Raw genomic sequence first — 14,720 nt, forward strand, 5'->3', positions numbered from 1 at the left:
GATTTTATTTTTGCTACTTGTGTGTGGATGTGCCTGAGTGTGTCTGAAGTTCTTAAAGCTTAAAAGAGAACAGATTAAAAAAACAGGAAGGTATCTAGGGTGGGGTCATGGTGATTACCCTTGGTTCGTGCAGAGACTCACCTTCCTGGTAAAGCCTGTTCACTCCATGCCACTGATGGACTTTCCAGAGTGTTCTCAGCACCCTTGGGCAGTCAGAGCCCCCCGGCACACAGAGAGCTGGAGAGTGCAAGGGGCTGACACAAGCCTGGAAGAACAGAAAGGGAAACCACTTCACCTCCTGGTACGGCCAGTCAGAAATCACTCCCCTGCAGAGATGTGAAAAACTGGTGACCACTAAAGGCTTTGGGAAACATTTTAATCCTTCCTGTCTGTATTGCCCATGTGTATGGGCCCTCTCAACCCCTCCCTGTGCCAGCCCCTGCATCACTGCAGCCTCCTCTTCCCAAGGAGGGAGAGCTGTGCATGTGGTCCTGGGCCAGCTCCGATACGGGATTGCTCTAGCACACTTTTTTTCTCAGATTTCCTGAATCAGGGCTCAAGAATCATAAAGATGATGTGGGCAATACAGTCTGGGGGATAATAAAGAGATCTTTCTTTTTTTCTGTTTTTAAATACATAATGATTTTTTTAAAAATATATGAACATTTTTTGTACGCAAAGTTATTTATTGATTTTTACTGTAACCAAACTCCTGAAGGGACCCTATGATACAGAATTCAATGCAATGCTGTGGCCAGTTTGATCTCCAGTTCCCCAAAGGGATGCTGGTGCTGCACCCTCAAGCCTGTGTGTGCTTTGAGGCTTAGAGCACAGCCCTGCACTCAGACCCTAAGGCCCTGACTCAGGTTTCTGGGTGCCTGCAGCTCTCCATGAACCACTAAATGATTGAGGGGGCTTTCAGAGCAGGAGTCCTGGGCTGCAGGAGGTAAAAATGGGCCCCTCTGCTGTACCCAGCATCCAAGCAGAGCCTCAGAAAGCCCTCCCTGCCAGAACAGGAGGGTGCATGTCAAACTGGCACAGCCGAGCTCTGTTTGCATCCTGAGAAATCAGGATTTAACTGTTCTAATAAAGGCTTTATTGTTCCATCAGGGTTTATCGTTCCAATAAAAAACACTGCAGAGGTGGCAGAAATTATCAAGCCTTTTCCTACGGACGTGTGCGCATCCACCAAAGAAAAAATAATAAATGGAAATCATGGTACTTGAAATGGAGTGATGCAATTTTCCACCCCACAGCCCAGGCTGACGTCTTTCCAACCACCTTCCCCTCCAAGCCCAGATCACCAAACCAGCAGGGACCAGTGTCTCTAGCTGGTCTGATACCAGTGTTCCTGTCTGCCAGCAGCCTTTCTCTGAACTGGGTAGAACATGGGGGAAAACCCAATTTCCCCTGCCCTCAAAGGGCTGCACTGATCCAGCATCTCCACTTGGGTAAATCCTTCCCCTCACCAGCCTGGGAGTCTTTCCAAGCCCACCCTGCAAAGGCCTGGTTCTATTTTTACCACAGATTTTATCTTTACCAGATCATTCTCTAGAAACCTTTCCTAAAACAAAAGCCTCATTATTCTGTGGCTCCTGCAGTTGAAATTAAGTCAGAAAAGAGACGCAAACAGTGCAGACGTCAGTTCTACTTAGAGCTCCACACATTGTTTGAGCCCAAGCTGCTGAGCACACACAGGGGCAGAAAACACTTTTAATCACCCAATCTGTTCCCAGTGGGCACACTAGGTTTCCTCCTACATGCTCTTGCTGGTTCCTGCTCCTAGGTTCCCAGGAATGGGTGCACTGGGTCAAGCAGGGCGCACTTTGAACTGCTCTTTTCTTCTTGACAGGTATTGTAGAGGCACTTCTGGGGCCAAATAGTTTCAGGATGGGTGTCAGGAGAGCACCCCAACAATTCAAGCAGCTCTCATACAGCCAATAATCCCAAATCAACCACTCCAGGGTGGTGGGTCAGCTGGAACCAGAACCTTTATCCAACAGGACAACAGTCCTGTTGGATAAACCAAAACGCTCTGGGGATGCCAGAGGCTTCACAAGCATCCCTGGCTAGCCTGAGGTATCTCCAGGCTGCAGGTACAGGGATGACAGGGGCTTCCAGCCAAGGACTGAATTCCTCTTCTGCTCTTCAGCCACAAACACATATCCTAGGAGAAGCAGTAGCTTGGGAAAGAGCTAGTGAAGCCCAGCTATATACAAAAAAGGGGGTATATTAATATAGGGGAGGTATATAAAGCCAGAGGGAAAGTGAGCACAAATGCAAATGCAAAAAAAAAAAAAAAAAAAAAAAAAAGCCTAAAAATCCAAACCCTAAGAAAACTCCATGTAAACCCTCTTGTGTGCTCAAGAATACTAAAAGGCATCAGCTCATGGTCAGTTACTGTGCAAAGGGGTGTGCTCCAAGGCTGATGGAGAATCATCCAAACATTCCTGGGCAATTCCTTGGCACATCCAGTCTCCCAGGCGTGTCACCCAAAACCAGGCACACCCCTGGAGCAGGCCACATCCTAAGTGCACAAATCCATGCCTTTCCCTGGGATTCCCCTCTGGTAGGTGACACAGGTGACTGCTGCTGGCTGCTCCATCCCTGCCCCTTTCCCCTCAAATCTGGGAGATGGCTCCTCACAACCCAGTTAAAGAGCAGGATACATCCTCTTGATGGAGGATTTGGTGGAAGGGGAGGACAGGGTACCCAAGTTACAAGAAGGGATCACTCTTGGCCCTTTGTACACAAATCCTCACGTGAGGTCTCTGCAGAAAAGCACTGCTGGTAGCTCCATCTTCTGTGCCTGGAAGGAGGGAAACTGAGGCAAGGGAGCTGGGTGAGCAGAGAGCCTGTCAGAGCAGAGAACAAGGCTGGGCCTCAAGGCCACCAGCCCATCTTGCTGACTGCTCCTGCCAGAGCATCCTCATGGAGCAGAGATTCCATCCCCATTAAGGGATGGGGAACCAGGACAGAGATGTGCCTCAGGGTGACTGTTTAAATGGCAGTCGCTGCAAATGAAGATCTACAGGAAAGCAAAGGGCTGCCCTAGGGCACACCAGGTCCTGCCAGGGGCTTCTAGATTCACCCACTTTGGTATGAAATCCACCTTGGCCTCCCAGGGATTTGAGCACCTGCTGTGGTGCAGGTTTGGTGGAAGCCCACAAATAAAAATCACTCCCCTGGAGTTGGCAGGGTTAAGAGCTCAGCACTGGTTGAACTCAGGTGCTCCAGTCCCAGGACTTGAGACACTTTGTGAGTGTCAAAAAGGTCTCAGCTCAGACCCTGCCCTGAGGGACACAGTGCCAGAGCCAGCAAGAGAGAGCAGTTGGAGAGGCAAGAAATGAAGAGCAGGAAATCAGAAATCATTGCTCAGAAAAGAGCACGGAAGGCCACAGCCAGGGTCAGGCCTGAGGTATCATCCCACCTCTACCTGGATTTTGCATCCCCTCCTGTGCTTCTTAATCATCTGTTATTTGAGGGCGAGATTTGTTTTATTAGGGGAAAAAAAAACCAAAACAAAACACCACTTATCTGGGTGATTTGCTCTGAGGTGTGTCCGAGACGGGAGGAATCCAAGTTAATTATTATCTGTCAGCGCAGTAGAAGGAAAGTGGATGGATTGAGAAGGTCACAAGGCTGGCCATGAGGGATGGGATTGCAGCACAGGGTGCCTGTGAGAAGCATTGGCTCCAGCGGTGTGCTGAGACCTGGGTCAGGAGATGGTGGCAGAGGAGGCATTTCCCAGTGGTCCTTAGAAGTGAGGAGGAACTCAGTGCTGGCAGGAGGTCAAAAGGACCTGTACCAAGAGTCAGCAGGGAAAATAGAGACACACTCACAAGTGGAGCCAGGCCATACCCCCAGAACCCATCAGAGGGGATGGAGGGACAGAGCTGGGCAGTGCAGCACAGTCCCCCACCCTCACACTGGATGGAGCTGCTCTTTGCAGTCACCCCAGAAGTCTCTCACTCTCAGCCCCAAGGAGACGTCACTGCTGTGGTTATCAGTGCCAGAGGAAGGGCGTGGGCTGGCCGGGGAGATGTGAGGAGCCCCGCGTTCCTCAGGTGGCCTTTGGGCAAACACAGAGGCTGGGCACGGAGCTCCTTCCTCCTGGGCCCTGTTTACAGATCGGCTGCGCCCGGCCTGGCTCTTATCACTGCTAAGTGCACAGATAGCACCATTAATAAGTACACTGCTGATAGCACAGGGGCAAACATCACTCCTAACATTAACCAGCTTTCTCCTAACCTCTGAGTAAAGGCAGCTTCTCCAGGGCAGTGATTTCTGTGATCGATCCAGAGAGTTGGACTCACCTTCTTCTTTCTGGCCCCTCTCCTGCACGCTTGCTTACTTAATGCCTTAGTTAAACTTGTGTCAATACATTCCAGTAAAACAGCTGCTCTTCTTCAGATTAAGGACCAAATAAGGAGGATTAACCCATCTCCCAGGGCTTTAGAACTCCTCTGGGTTTAATTTCAGCTCCAAAGCCAAGATAGGGCAAATCAGGCTAGGAGGGATGCCTCGTCTTTGCAACACAGATGCCCAGTTGCATTGACAGAACTACTAAAGCACAGCAGGCACCAGCATTTTATTTCAGACCCATCTTTGAAAGAAAAACCTCCAATTTCAGCCAAACTTTAGGATGCATTCGGACTCATGGCCTCCACTTCCCACTTCTGTATGGCCACCCCAATTTAGGATCATAGCACTGAAAAAGAGCAGGTTTGTTAATGCCTTGCAGAGAAACAGTTGGCTTTGGCCAACAAAGAGGCCACCAATAGCTCTTGGGATATCCCAGCTCCCTGCTGATCTCTGGACCAGAGTCTGGAAAAGAGCCAGGCCCCTGAAAGAGCTCAATTGCATTCAGGGGATCTCAAAACATGAAAAGCAAGGAGCAAGGACATCCAAGCAGGCTGTCCAGACAGACTGGAGATGCTGATGCTTTGGGGGAAGGCAGAACAAACCCAGCCATAGGTATTCATGAACACCTGCCCAGACTGGAGCACCTGGGCTCCACCACAGCAGTGCAAGGGGTTGATCAGCCATTAAACATGACCCTTTTTCTGGCCGACATCAAACAATGGCTGCACCAGCACACACCGGGTATTCTCACCCAGGAGAAATGGGCCCCTTTCAGTCTTGTTTTCCATCCCTTTCGTCACATCCCCACACACGATAACCTGTGCTCCCCCACCCACTCCTACCCCTAATCAGTTTCTTGGGAATTATTTCATGGCTCTGAACTCCCAGCTCATGTGTTTGCCAGCTCTAAGGACCTCAGGGCTTGGGGGTTCATCCTGGGACACACAAATAAGTCCTCTTCTTCCAAGGAGAGGTCCATCCTCTCCTGATGGACCCTCTAAACTCACCAACTCAGAAATGCTGAATCCCTCCTGCCAGCCACAAAACCTGGGGCATGAGCTCACCACGGAGTCCCAAGCCAGAATCAGTTTGCCCTGCAAAAGGAGAGGGATCAAGAGCAGCACAGCTTGGACCTAAAGCATCGCTGACCACACATGGCCAAGACTGTGGGGCTAGCACAAGTGAGTCTCACTCTGAAGTCAGCATTAGTACGTTGTAGTTATCACTCTCAAAAGCACCACCTTTCTGCCAGAAAGGCATCAAACTGGTATCATTCCTGCACCAGTGCAGGGGTGGACTGTAAGCTTTGCCTTTTGGGCAAGATTTGTGCCCTGGATAAAAGCAAAAAGAAATGCCACATGTGCGGAAAAAGAAAAAAAATCTTAGGATCTACCTAAAAGCAAGGGAGTGGGAAACTCAAGTGGCTTTTGGCCAAGGCAGTGTGGGTAAGCACTCCCAGCACAAGCCTGTGCCAGGAGATTAGCTGTACACCTGCCTGAGCCATGGCACAAATTAGTCACCACCGTTTGTGGTTTTACCAGTTGGCACATCCTGCGCCAAGCCTGTTGGTGTGAGGCAACCCAGCAGGTGCATAAAGGAGCTGTTCCCCATTGGCTGCCCGTGGCAGATCTGAGAGCTTCCCACTGAGTAATTAATGCAATGACAATAATAGACACAAAGTAAACAAGGTGGAAAGAAAATAAATCAATGGGCTGGGAGCAGAGGCTGCATTTAGTGAGGAGCAGCCCTGACGGCTCCTGTCTGCACCTTGGGCTGCCAGAGTCTCCCATGCATCCTGGTGACATTACAGCCACTGGTTTGGGATCGGCTGCATCCGAGGCTGTGCCGGCTCCTCAGGCAGCAGGAGGCTGCAGGCAGGTAAGGGCTGTGTTTGGCTGCTCCCCACAGGACAGCTACGGGGTCAAGGGCTTGGGTCCCTCGGTGTGCAGCCCTTTCTGGGCAATTGGGTACCTCCTGGTGCAGCCTGAATGGGCTTCCTGCTGATTTTATAGTCTCTAAGCTCCCTTTGGAGCAGAGCAGTTATGGCCCTAGAAGAAAGGAGGGACTTTGTCCCTCTGCTACCAAGTTAGGAGAATTTTGGAGAAAAAAGGGGAAAGAGTTTAGGATCAGTCTCCACCAAGAGAAGTGCCAAGGAACTCAGGGCTTGGGGGTTCATCCTGGGACACACAAATTTATCTTCTCCTTCCATGGAGAGGTCCATCCTCTCCTAATGGACCCTCTAAACTCACCAACTTAGAGAAAAATGCTGAATCCCTGCTGACAGCCACAAAACCCAGGGGATCAGCTCACCTCAGAGTGCCAAGGGCAAGGGCAGATAGAGCACCTCTGTGCACATGCAAAAGAAAAGGGAAACACTAATTTTCAACCCCTCCTCAAACAATTTCTCCCCCAAACTACCTATCACAGAATGTTTAAGGTTCCTCCCACTCTCAAGCGCATCTCAGGGGTTTTTTTTTCAGTTCAGCCACTCTTTGCAACAACCAGAGCCACGCCCTGGAATGAAAGCATCCTTCCATGTACCAAAACTATTGAGGCTGTTCTTGCTTGATTGCTTTATGTGAGCAAGATTTCCCTCTCAAGAGCAATACAGTCTTACCAAGATTTTACAAAAAAATGGATGGAAAAGCTCCCAGACTCTGAACGCCTGGGACAATCCCTCCAGCGGGGATCCCTGTGTCAGTGTCCTCACAGCCTCCTCACAAGAGGAGCAAGAAAGAAAAACAGGTACTAACTGTTTCCCAGTCTCAGCCCACCTGGGTGGGAGTTTGGATCTTCTCCCAGCACCTTATTCCAAACTTTACAGACCCTTTGTTTATTCTCTCCAACTCTGCCACAATTTGTGTGACCATTCAAGGAGCCTGTAACTCTCAGAGTCCAACAACAAAAGAAAGAGGTTGGACCCATCAACTGAAAATCAAACAGCCCTGAATTTCAGAGCAGGTCAGAGCTTGCTCTTTTTTTCCACCTAATCCTTATGGCAACAAAGGGAAACAAGAAAACCTGAACCCAGGGCGGGAGAAGCTGTGAAAGGTGAGGGTGGGAATGGTTTGAGCACCTCTGGTCCCAGCAGCTCCTTGTACTGCTGGGACAGGCCAGAGACATTAAACACTCACTTTAATGCTGGTGTCTCTGGACAGGTTTTGGCAGAAGGGCCTCTCCCCAGTGCTCTGCAATGACTCTGTCCCCTGGGAATTTTTTAATGCCTAACCTGGGCTAAAAACTAATCTCCTTTTCCCCTTCATCCAGCTTCTGGAGAAGGAAGGATCAGTTGCAAAGCAAGGAAGGGAGGTCACCACACAAGTGGCCTTCACAGCAGAGCACACAACCTCCCATCTCAGCACATCCCCCCTTTAAACCTCCCCTCTTTCCAATGCAGCAAGTGACCCCCAGGCAGATGAGCCATGTCTGACAAGAAAGTCTCCAAGCCCTGCCATCACTGCAAGAGCAGGTCAGCATCAGCCCCAGCAGACACCTCCAAGATCCACTATGAGAAGTTCTGGCTGTACCGTCACTGCTCTTCAGTGCAGCAGAGGGACCGGCAAGCTCAGAAGGCTGGGCAGCTCTTCTCAGGGCTGCTGGCTGTGAACGTGGTGTTTCTGGGCAGTGCCTTCATCAGCAGCATGATCTTCAACAAGGTGGCCATCACTCTGGCAGACGTCTGGATCCTGCTCTCCATCCTCAAGGTTTTGTGCCTTTTCTGGATTATTTACTACCTGCTGGGCATCAGCCAGCAGCCACATGCAGTGCTCTACCGGGACTCCCATGCCGGAGCCATCTGGATTAGGGGTAAGTTCTGCTTTTATTTCTTCCTTCATGCCTTCTTCCAAAGACTTGGAAGGCAAAGAAATTCTTGCCCTGTTACTACAAGAGCTAGATGCCATAGGATATGCAGTTAGGGCACTGGGGATATCCTAGTTTCTGTCAGGGTGATGCGGCACAGTGGGTGCCACAAAGTGGAACCAGAGCAGCCAGGAAAGCCTGGAACTCAGCTTCCCTTCAGCCTCCAAGCAAACTTCACTCTCTGGTCCCTTCACAAAGAGCAATCCAGGCATAACCCCTTTCCAGGACAGCAACTGAGCACCGTGGGAAAACCACAGGAAAGGTTTTAGGCAGGAGCACTTTGAAAATCGAGGGGAGAATCACTGTGTTTATCCTCCAAGAGCACCAGTGTCCCTATGTCACCGTCATCCTCATTTAACATCTACGCAGCCTTGTTGCCAGGGAAGGATTCTTACCCATTGAGTCACGTCCCAGTGACACCCAGGCTTTCCTGGGAGATTTTCCCTTCAGTATTTGACCCACTTTGAGAAATTACCCTTCTCCCAGCAGCCCTTCCTCTGGTCTACCATGGAGTTTTTTAATTAGGCACTGTCTTGTTAACTAAGCATGGAGAATCAATTGAAGGAAGCTGCAAGGTACTTGAGTACCTAAAGCTGCAGAGACACGTCCAAGGCAAAAAGGAGAAACAATCAAAGGGTCCCAACTCCTGCAGATGGGGCTGGTACAAGCCTTAGCAGACCTGTGGTCATCTCATGTTTCCTCCACAAGGCAGAAAGCATCACCCACCATTAACTTACCCCTGTCATTCCAGATTGTACAGAAAAGTCCCACCTTGTATCCAAGCACAAGAAAATACCTTGCATTTTCCTCACACCTTTAACCAGTCAAAGCACACAAACAGGTTCAGAAATAAGGCTCTCTTTTGCCCCCTTCTCCTAAAATCATGAGAATTTCAGGAGAAAAATTGCCAGCACCACACAAATCAAGGAAGGACAAGGCCTCCTATCCCCAGCCAAGCTCAGATGCTCCAAAGATGTGTCTGTGTTTATTTACTGGTCCTTTGATGTTTGTCCAGGGTCAGTGCTGCTGTTTGGCAGTTGCAGCATCCTCCTGAATGTGTTTCAGATTGGCTACAGCACAATCCTCATCCACTGCAAATCCAGGGTGGAAATTGTGTTCCCCAGCATTGGAATCCTTTTTATTTGCACCCAGGTACTGCACATTACCATTCTGGAAGCTTGTTTATTCTCTCTGTCCCATTCCTGGGAGCCCCAGGGTTGGAGGGAAGCTGGGGGACATTGGAAAATGAATGAACATGGGGCATTCTCCTGAGCATTGAAAGAATTAAAGCATCACACACCACTTCAAATGCCACCTGCACTCCCCATGTGCCACACTGAGAGACAGGGGAGAAAGATTCAAAAATTACCCTAGAATTACCTGATATACCATAGGGTCCAGAGGAGTTTGCTTTGAAGCAAAGTAAGGACAGAGGAGAGGAAATTTCAGGTTTTGCCAGAGCTGTCTTTGCACCAGCCTGAGCCTCAGCCCCTCTTTGTATTTGCCAATGCATCCGCCCAACAAAATCCTTTGCACACAAAGATATCTCTCACCATTTTCACCTTGCTATTCAACACCAGCCCTCTTCTTTACAGACCCAAAGCCATATTTGAAAAGTAAACTAATTCTCACCTCAGCAGCAAATACCTACATGGACAGGACAGAGGAACACAGAGCTCCAGGACGTGCATTCAGTGCAGTCACACCTAAATGCTGCCCTTACCCAAGGATGCCGGCACCTGCCTCAGCACTGGGGTGCAGGTGCACACATGTCCCTGCACCCGTGCACAGGGGCAGGTTTGCTCCTGTTGGACCTGTACCTTCTTGTCTATCTGTCCCTTTCCACCATGTGTGCAGCCAGCTGCCAACTTCATCCTGCTCACACTGTTATTGTTCTCCACTTGCAGGCTTACTTCCTGTGGCATCACTCTAAGGACTGCATTCAAGTCCAGCACAACTTCACCAGGTAAAAAAAGGAGGATAAGAAATGCTTTCTACTGCTCTAAAGAAACTTTTCCTTTCTGCCTGTGATGTCCATGATGATTCCTGCTAAAACTGTGTTCATCTGATCCTACACAGACCCTATATTCTGGGTCACACAAGACCCAAACTATGCCTTGTTCAGACCCATCCTCCCTCCACTGACCTGAGCTCACCAGCTGCCTTCAGTTTTCTGTTGTGTCTTGGAGTGCTGCAAAGCTTGTTCCTTCCTCCCAAACATCTCCCTGCTGCCTGTCTCAGGGACCAGCTCACAGACTGGAGGATGGGGGAGGGTGGTCTCCCCACTCCTATCACTGGGAGATGTCTCAGCTTAGGCCAGTTTCACCAGGCACTTCCTGCCCTGCTCCTTTGGCAGAGTGGGAATGTGCTCAGCTGTGTTTGTGCAAAGCCACACCCCACCAGCCTCAGGCAGAGCAGGCACGAACACCCCATGTGTGCTCAAATCTGTGCATGGGCCAGAGAGAAGAGAAGGATACAATGGCCATGAACCATCTCCAAACATTGCACAAGTCCTGTGTCTCCTCCCAGGTGTGGGCTGATGCTGACCATAGCCACCAACCTTCTTCTCTGGCTCCTGGCTGTGACCAACGACACCCTGCACATGGAGATCGAGTCTCAGCTGCGCGAGGTGGAGCAGCGTTTCGCAGGCAAGGCTCCTTTTTCACATCCCCATCGGTGTTAGGCTGACACTGGTGACTTCTAGGGAAACAATTCACAGAATCACAGAATATACTGAGTTGGAAGGGACCCACAAGCATCATCAAGTCCAGTTCTTGGCCCCGTACAAAACCATCTCCAAGTATTCCACCATGTACCCCAGAGTATTGCCCAAACACTTCCTGAATTCTATCAGGCTTGGTGCTGGTGCACTTCTCTGGGGAGCCTCAGGGTCCCAGTGATTCAGATATCTCCAGTTTCCCCAAATGCTGCAACTTCCCTGTTATCGGAATTTGAATTGGAAATTGGAATTATTGGAGGTTGTCTCAAGGAAATGGGCTGCAAAGGGAGAAGATCTCCACCTGAAGGGAGGGGATCTGCTATGAAACCCTGAAACCGAGGGCTAGGAAAGGAAAAGCCCACCATAAATTAATTAGCATTTTTGCTCACTTTTTCCCATTAACTGCAAGCACAAGATTGCCAGACTAGAAGAGGCTTATGTAATTGCTGTGGGCTTCTTTCTGAGGATATAGAGGAACAAAGGGGAATCTAATATTCCAGAGGTAGAAATAGAGAAGGCTTTGTTGTGAAGGAAGAGCATCATCCAGCACCTACGGTGTTGAAAATGGATAGGAAAAGACATTAGCTAAACTGTGTTATTCTGAATCCTCACATCCTTTAGGACTGAGCAGTAGCCATTTAACTTCCTGCTGTTCCCTCTTTCTGAGGCACAGACACACATGTTGTGCCTGCACACAAGAAACTCCCAAAGACAGCTGTGACATCCAGGTCATCTCCCTCTTAATTGTCACCTTCCTCTTCTCATGCTCCAGGCAACGAGACTACCTTGTGCACATGTCCAAACATGACCATCTGCAAAGTCTTCCAGAAGGGCTACATCCTGCTCTACCCCTTCAACACCGAGTACTGCCTGGTCTGCTGCTCTGTGCTCTACGTCATGTGGAAGAACGTGGGGAGACGCATCAGCCACCACCACATGCCACACACCAAGCCCAAATTCAAGCTCCAGGGGGTGGTCTTTGGGCCACTGCTGGGCACCAGTGCTGTAATCATTGGGGCCTGTGTCTTCATGATGTACCAGATCCAGGCCACCAGCTTGGTCCCCAGCCCCCAGGTCCTTGTGATCTATTACTCCTACTACATTGTGCTCCTGCCCCTCATGAGTGTGGGCGCCGTGATCGGGACAATCATCCATGCCTTGGAAAAAAAGGAGCTGGACACGCTGAAGAACCCAACCCGCAGCCTGGACGTGGTCCTGCTGATGGGGGCAGCCCTCGGCCAAATTGGCATGTCCTACTTCTCCATTGTGGCCCTGGTGGCCACTGACCCCAGGGACCTGTTGAACAGCCTCGCCCTGTCCTACTCTGTCCTCCTTATCTTTCAGAACATCACCCAAAATGTTTTTGTCATTGACGGGCTCCACCGGCAGCGTGTTGTAGCAGCAGCTGAGGCCAAACATGCCGGACACTCCGGGCAGCACACGGTGCCTGTAGAGCTGCCTGGGGAAGAAGAGACCACGATGGGCAGCAAACAGGAGCACAGCCAGACACCTCCTGGCAAGGAGGAAGACACTAAAGCAGAGCAGAATCGTGAGGCCTACAGCCAGAGACGAGTGAGCGTGCTGGAGCTGGGACAGGAGATCCGGAAAGCTTCCCTGTCCTACATCCATATCTACTCTCACCTGAGCTGGAAGAGAAGAGTATTGAGGGAGATCTCGTTCTTCTTGGTTTTGTGCAACATCATAGTAAGTATTGTGCTCCCTGCTCCGTCACAGCTCTGGTTGAGCCATGGTGACCTGTGACACAGATGTGATCTCTTGTCTTTCTCTTGTACTCCAGAGAAAAAACCTTTGCCCACCACGTTTCAACCTACTGGTGAGGCAAGTCAAGACCGGTTGTGCTGTTAATACCCTACCCTTATAATTAGAAAGTCTCTCTTTTACTCTTAGAGTCGAGTATTACTGGGTTTCATGGATGCAGGGAGGAGACAGCTAATAAATCCTTACTTGCCAAGATTTTAGCCTCTGAAAAAAAACCCCATTAGACTCATTAAGGGTGTTTAATGAAAGAAAATCTGAGGTACCAGCATTAAATCTCTGTAAACATGAGTCTCCAGGCTTGAAACTCACCCAGTAAAGTACACTGTGGTCTGGGATCTTGAATCAATGCTGCAGCCTTAATCCAGCGAAAACACATTGCCCAGGGAAAGAGTGAAACCCTGTAGAAAGATGAAGCAGGCTGGGACAGAATGGGGCTCTCATTAGGTTTCCAGGGATTCAACAGGATATGAATTACAGCAAGGAGTCAACAACATAACTGTGGGATTTTCCTTCTCCCTGGCAAGGAGACTACTGTGATACTCCTGCAATATTTCTACAACCACTTGAGCCAGTGCTGAGATTAGGGTGCAAGTAGAGGACAGTTTGTCATCCTCTGACTTTTGTTTCTTTTCCTCACATTTCTCCAGCTGTGGATCATGCCTACATTTGGGGCTCACCCCCTCTTCGAGAATGGACTGGAAAGGTCATTTTATGGCTACTCCACCTGGTTTGTGATCGTGAACTTTGGGCTCCCCTTGGGTGTGTTTTATCGCATGCACTCAGTTGGGGGGCTCCTGGAGGTCTATGTGACAGCCTGAGCCAAGCTGAACCCCCACCCCAGGGGCTGGGGAGAATCAGTGATGCTGAACAAAGATGCAGTAAGCAGCTACCAGATTATGCTCCCTCAAAGCATAATATGATGCAAGGTATGCACATGGAACCTCCTAAGATTTTTTTACTCCAGCTTCTGCTTGGACTTCTCCTTGTACAACATCACCGTGAGTTTCAGAAGAGGTTCTTTCATATTATCCTTTTTCACCATAGAGAATAGACTCAAAGCCCATAAACTTTCACTGCTCTCAGGAATCATGCATGCAGTCAGCAGTCTGCCTGTGGATGCTGTTTGGCAGCAAGTGCGACTTTACCGACTCCTGCTGAGATCTTCCAGATAAAAGAATGCAAGGGCAACAAAGACTGGCCTGCACCAATTCAGAAAATCAAAAGCAATCAAAAAATAAAAGTTATAACATGACTTTGCCTTACTGAGAATAAACACTACTTCTTCCTACAGGCACTCCGCGAGCCTCAAGTGGCAATCACTAGGGAAGCACTGTGGGTGATCTTTACTCACCACTGATGATGTTATCACTGGTGTGGACTAGCCAAGGTCCCATCCTTACACACAGGGCTAGTTCAAGAGCAAGCCACTGCCACATCCACTGTGAATCTCTCCCCAGCCCAACACTTTGGCCCTTGCTGCTGCCTTGCACATCCACAAACCTTTCTCGAGGTCACCATGCACAAAGGAAGGCAGCTGCAGTGAGGCGCCTGATCAAAGACCCATTAGGATGTGTTCCATAGGGATGCCTGCTTTGAAAGCATGTGGGAGAGCAAGGGGCTTGTGACTACGGGTCCCAAATCCAGAGCCTGATGAATGGAAATAAAGAGATTGAATTTTCATGCATGTCTTGTGAAATCTCTGCGTCTGCTCTGCACTCAATGGGCTCAAAGTCAACTCACGTAAATCGCTCTTGCATTCAGAGGTTGTACAGAGCTCTGAGCAACCTGGCCTAGAGGAAGGAATTCCTGCCCATGACAGATGAGCTTTGTGGTCCCTTCTTACTCAAACCATTCTGAGATTCTATGACATTTAAGAGCGGGCCTGCTCTATAATCAATCAAAATCTGTCATGACCCTTACCCAAGCATGGCATAAAAGGCATTCTCACTATTGCTTCTGTTCCACAGTAAATCAACCCCAAGATCAGTGTGGGTTT

The 14,720-nt window shown here is 49.5% G+C and overlaps 1 protein-coding gene across 1 annotated transcript; it reads left to right on the top strand.

Annotated features, from left to right (window-relative positions):
- The first annotated feature begins 7,787 nt into the window (after window positions 1–7,787).
- OTOP3 (otopetrin 3) lies at window positions 7,788–14,383 on the top strand. Its single transcript, XM_066200444.1, has 6 exons — window positions 7,788–8,172; window positions 9,242–9,378; window positions 10,134–10,192; window positions 10,756–10,874; window positions 11,718–12,649; window positions 13,372–14,383. The coding sequence occupies exons 1-6, from the start codon at window positions 7,788–7,790 to the stop codon at window positions 13,540–13,542; spliced, it is 1,803 nt and encodes a 600-aa protein (XP_066056541.1). The 3' UTR covers window positions 13,543–14,383.
- The last annotated feature ends 337 nt before the right edge of the window (window positions 14,384–14,720 follow it).

This window comes from Chamaea fasciata, unplaced genomic scaffold (genome assembly GCF_029207755.1).
Source record: "Chamaea fasciata isolate MVZ Bird 193981 ecotype frontalis unplaced genomic scaffold, bChaFas1.0.hap1 SCAF_19, whole genome shotgun sequence".
Lineage (NCBI taxonomy): Eukaryota > Metazoa > Chordata > Aves > Passeriformes > Sylviidae > Chamaea > Chamaea fasciata.

Excerpts from the sequence above, each read along its gene's own strand:
- OTOP3 (XM_066200444.1), top strand. The coding sequence starts at position 7,788 with ATGTCTGACAAGAAAGTCTCCAAGCCCTGCCATCACTGCAAGAGCAGG. Across the intron at positions 10,875-11,717 it reads GGTGGAGCAGCGTTTCGCAG|GCAACGAGACTACCTTGTGC; the intron begins GCAAGGCTCCTT and ends CTCATGCTCCAG. Across the intron at positions 12,650-13,371 it reads TGGTTTTGTGCAACATCATA|CTGTGGATCATGCCTACATT; the intron begins GTAAGTATTGTG and ends ACATTTCTCCAG.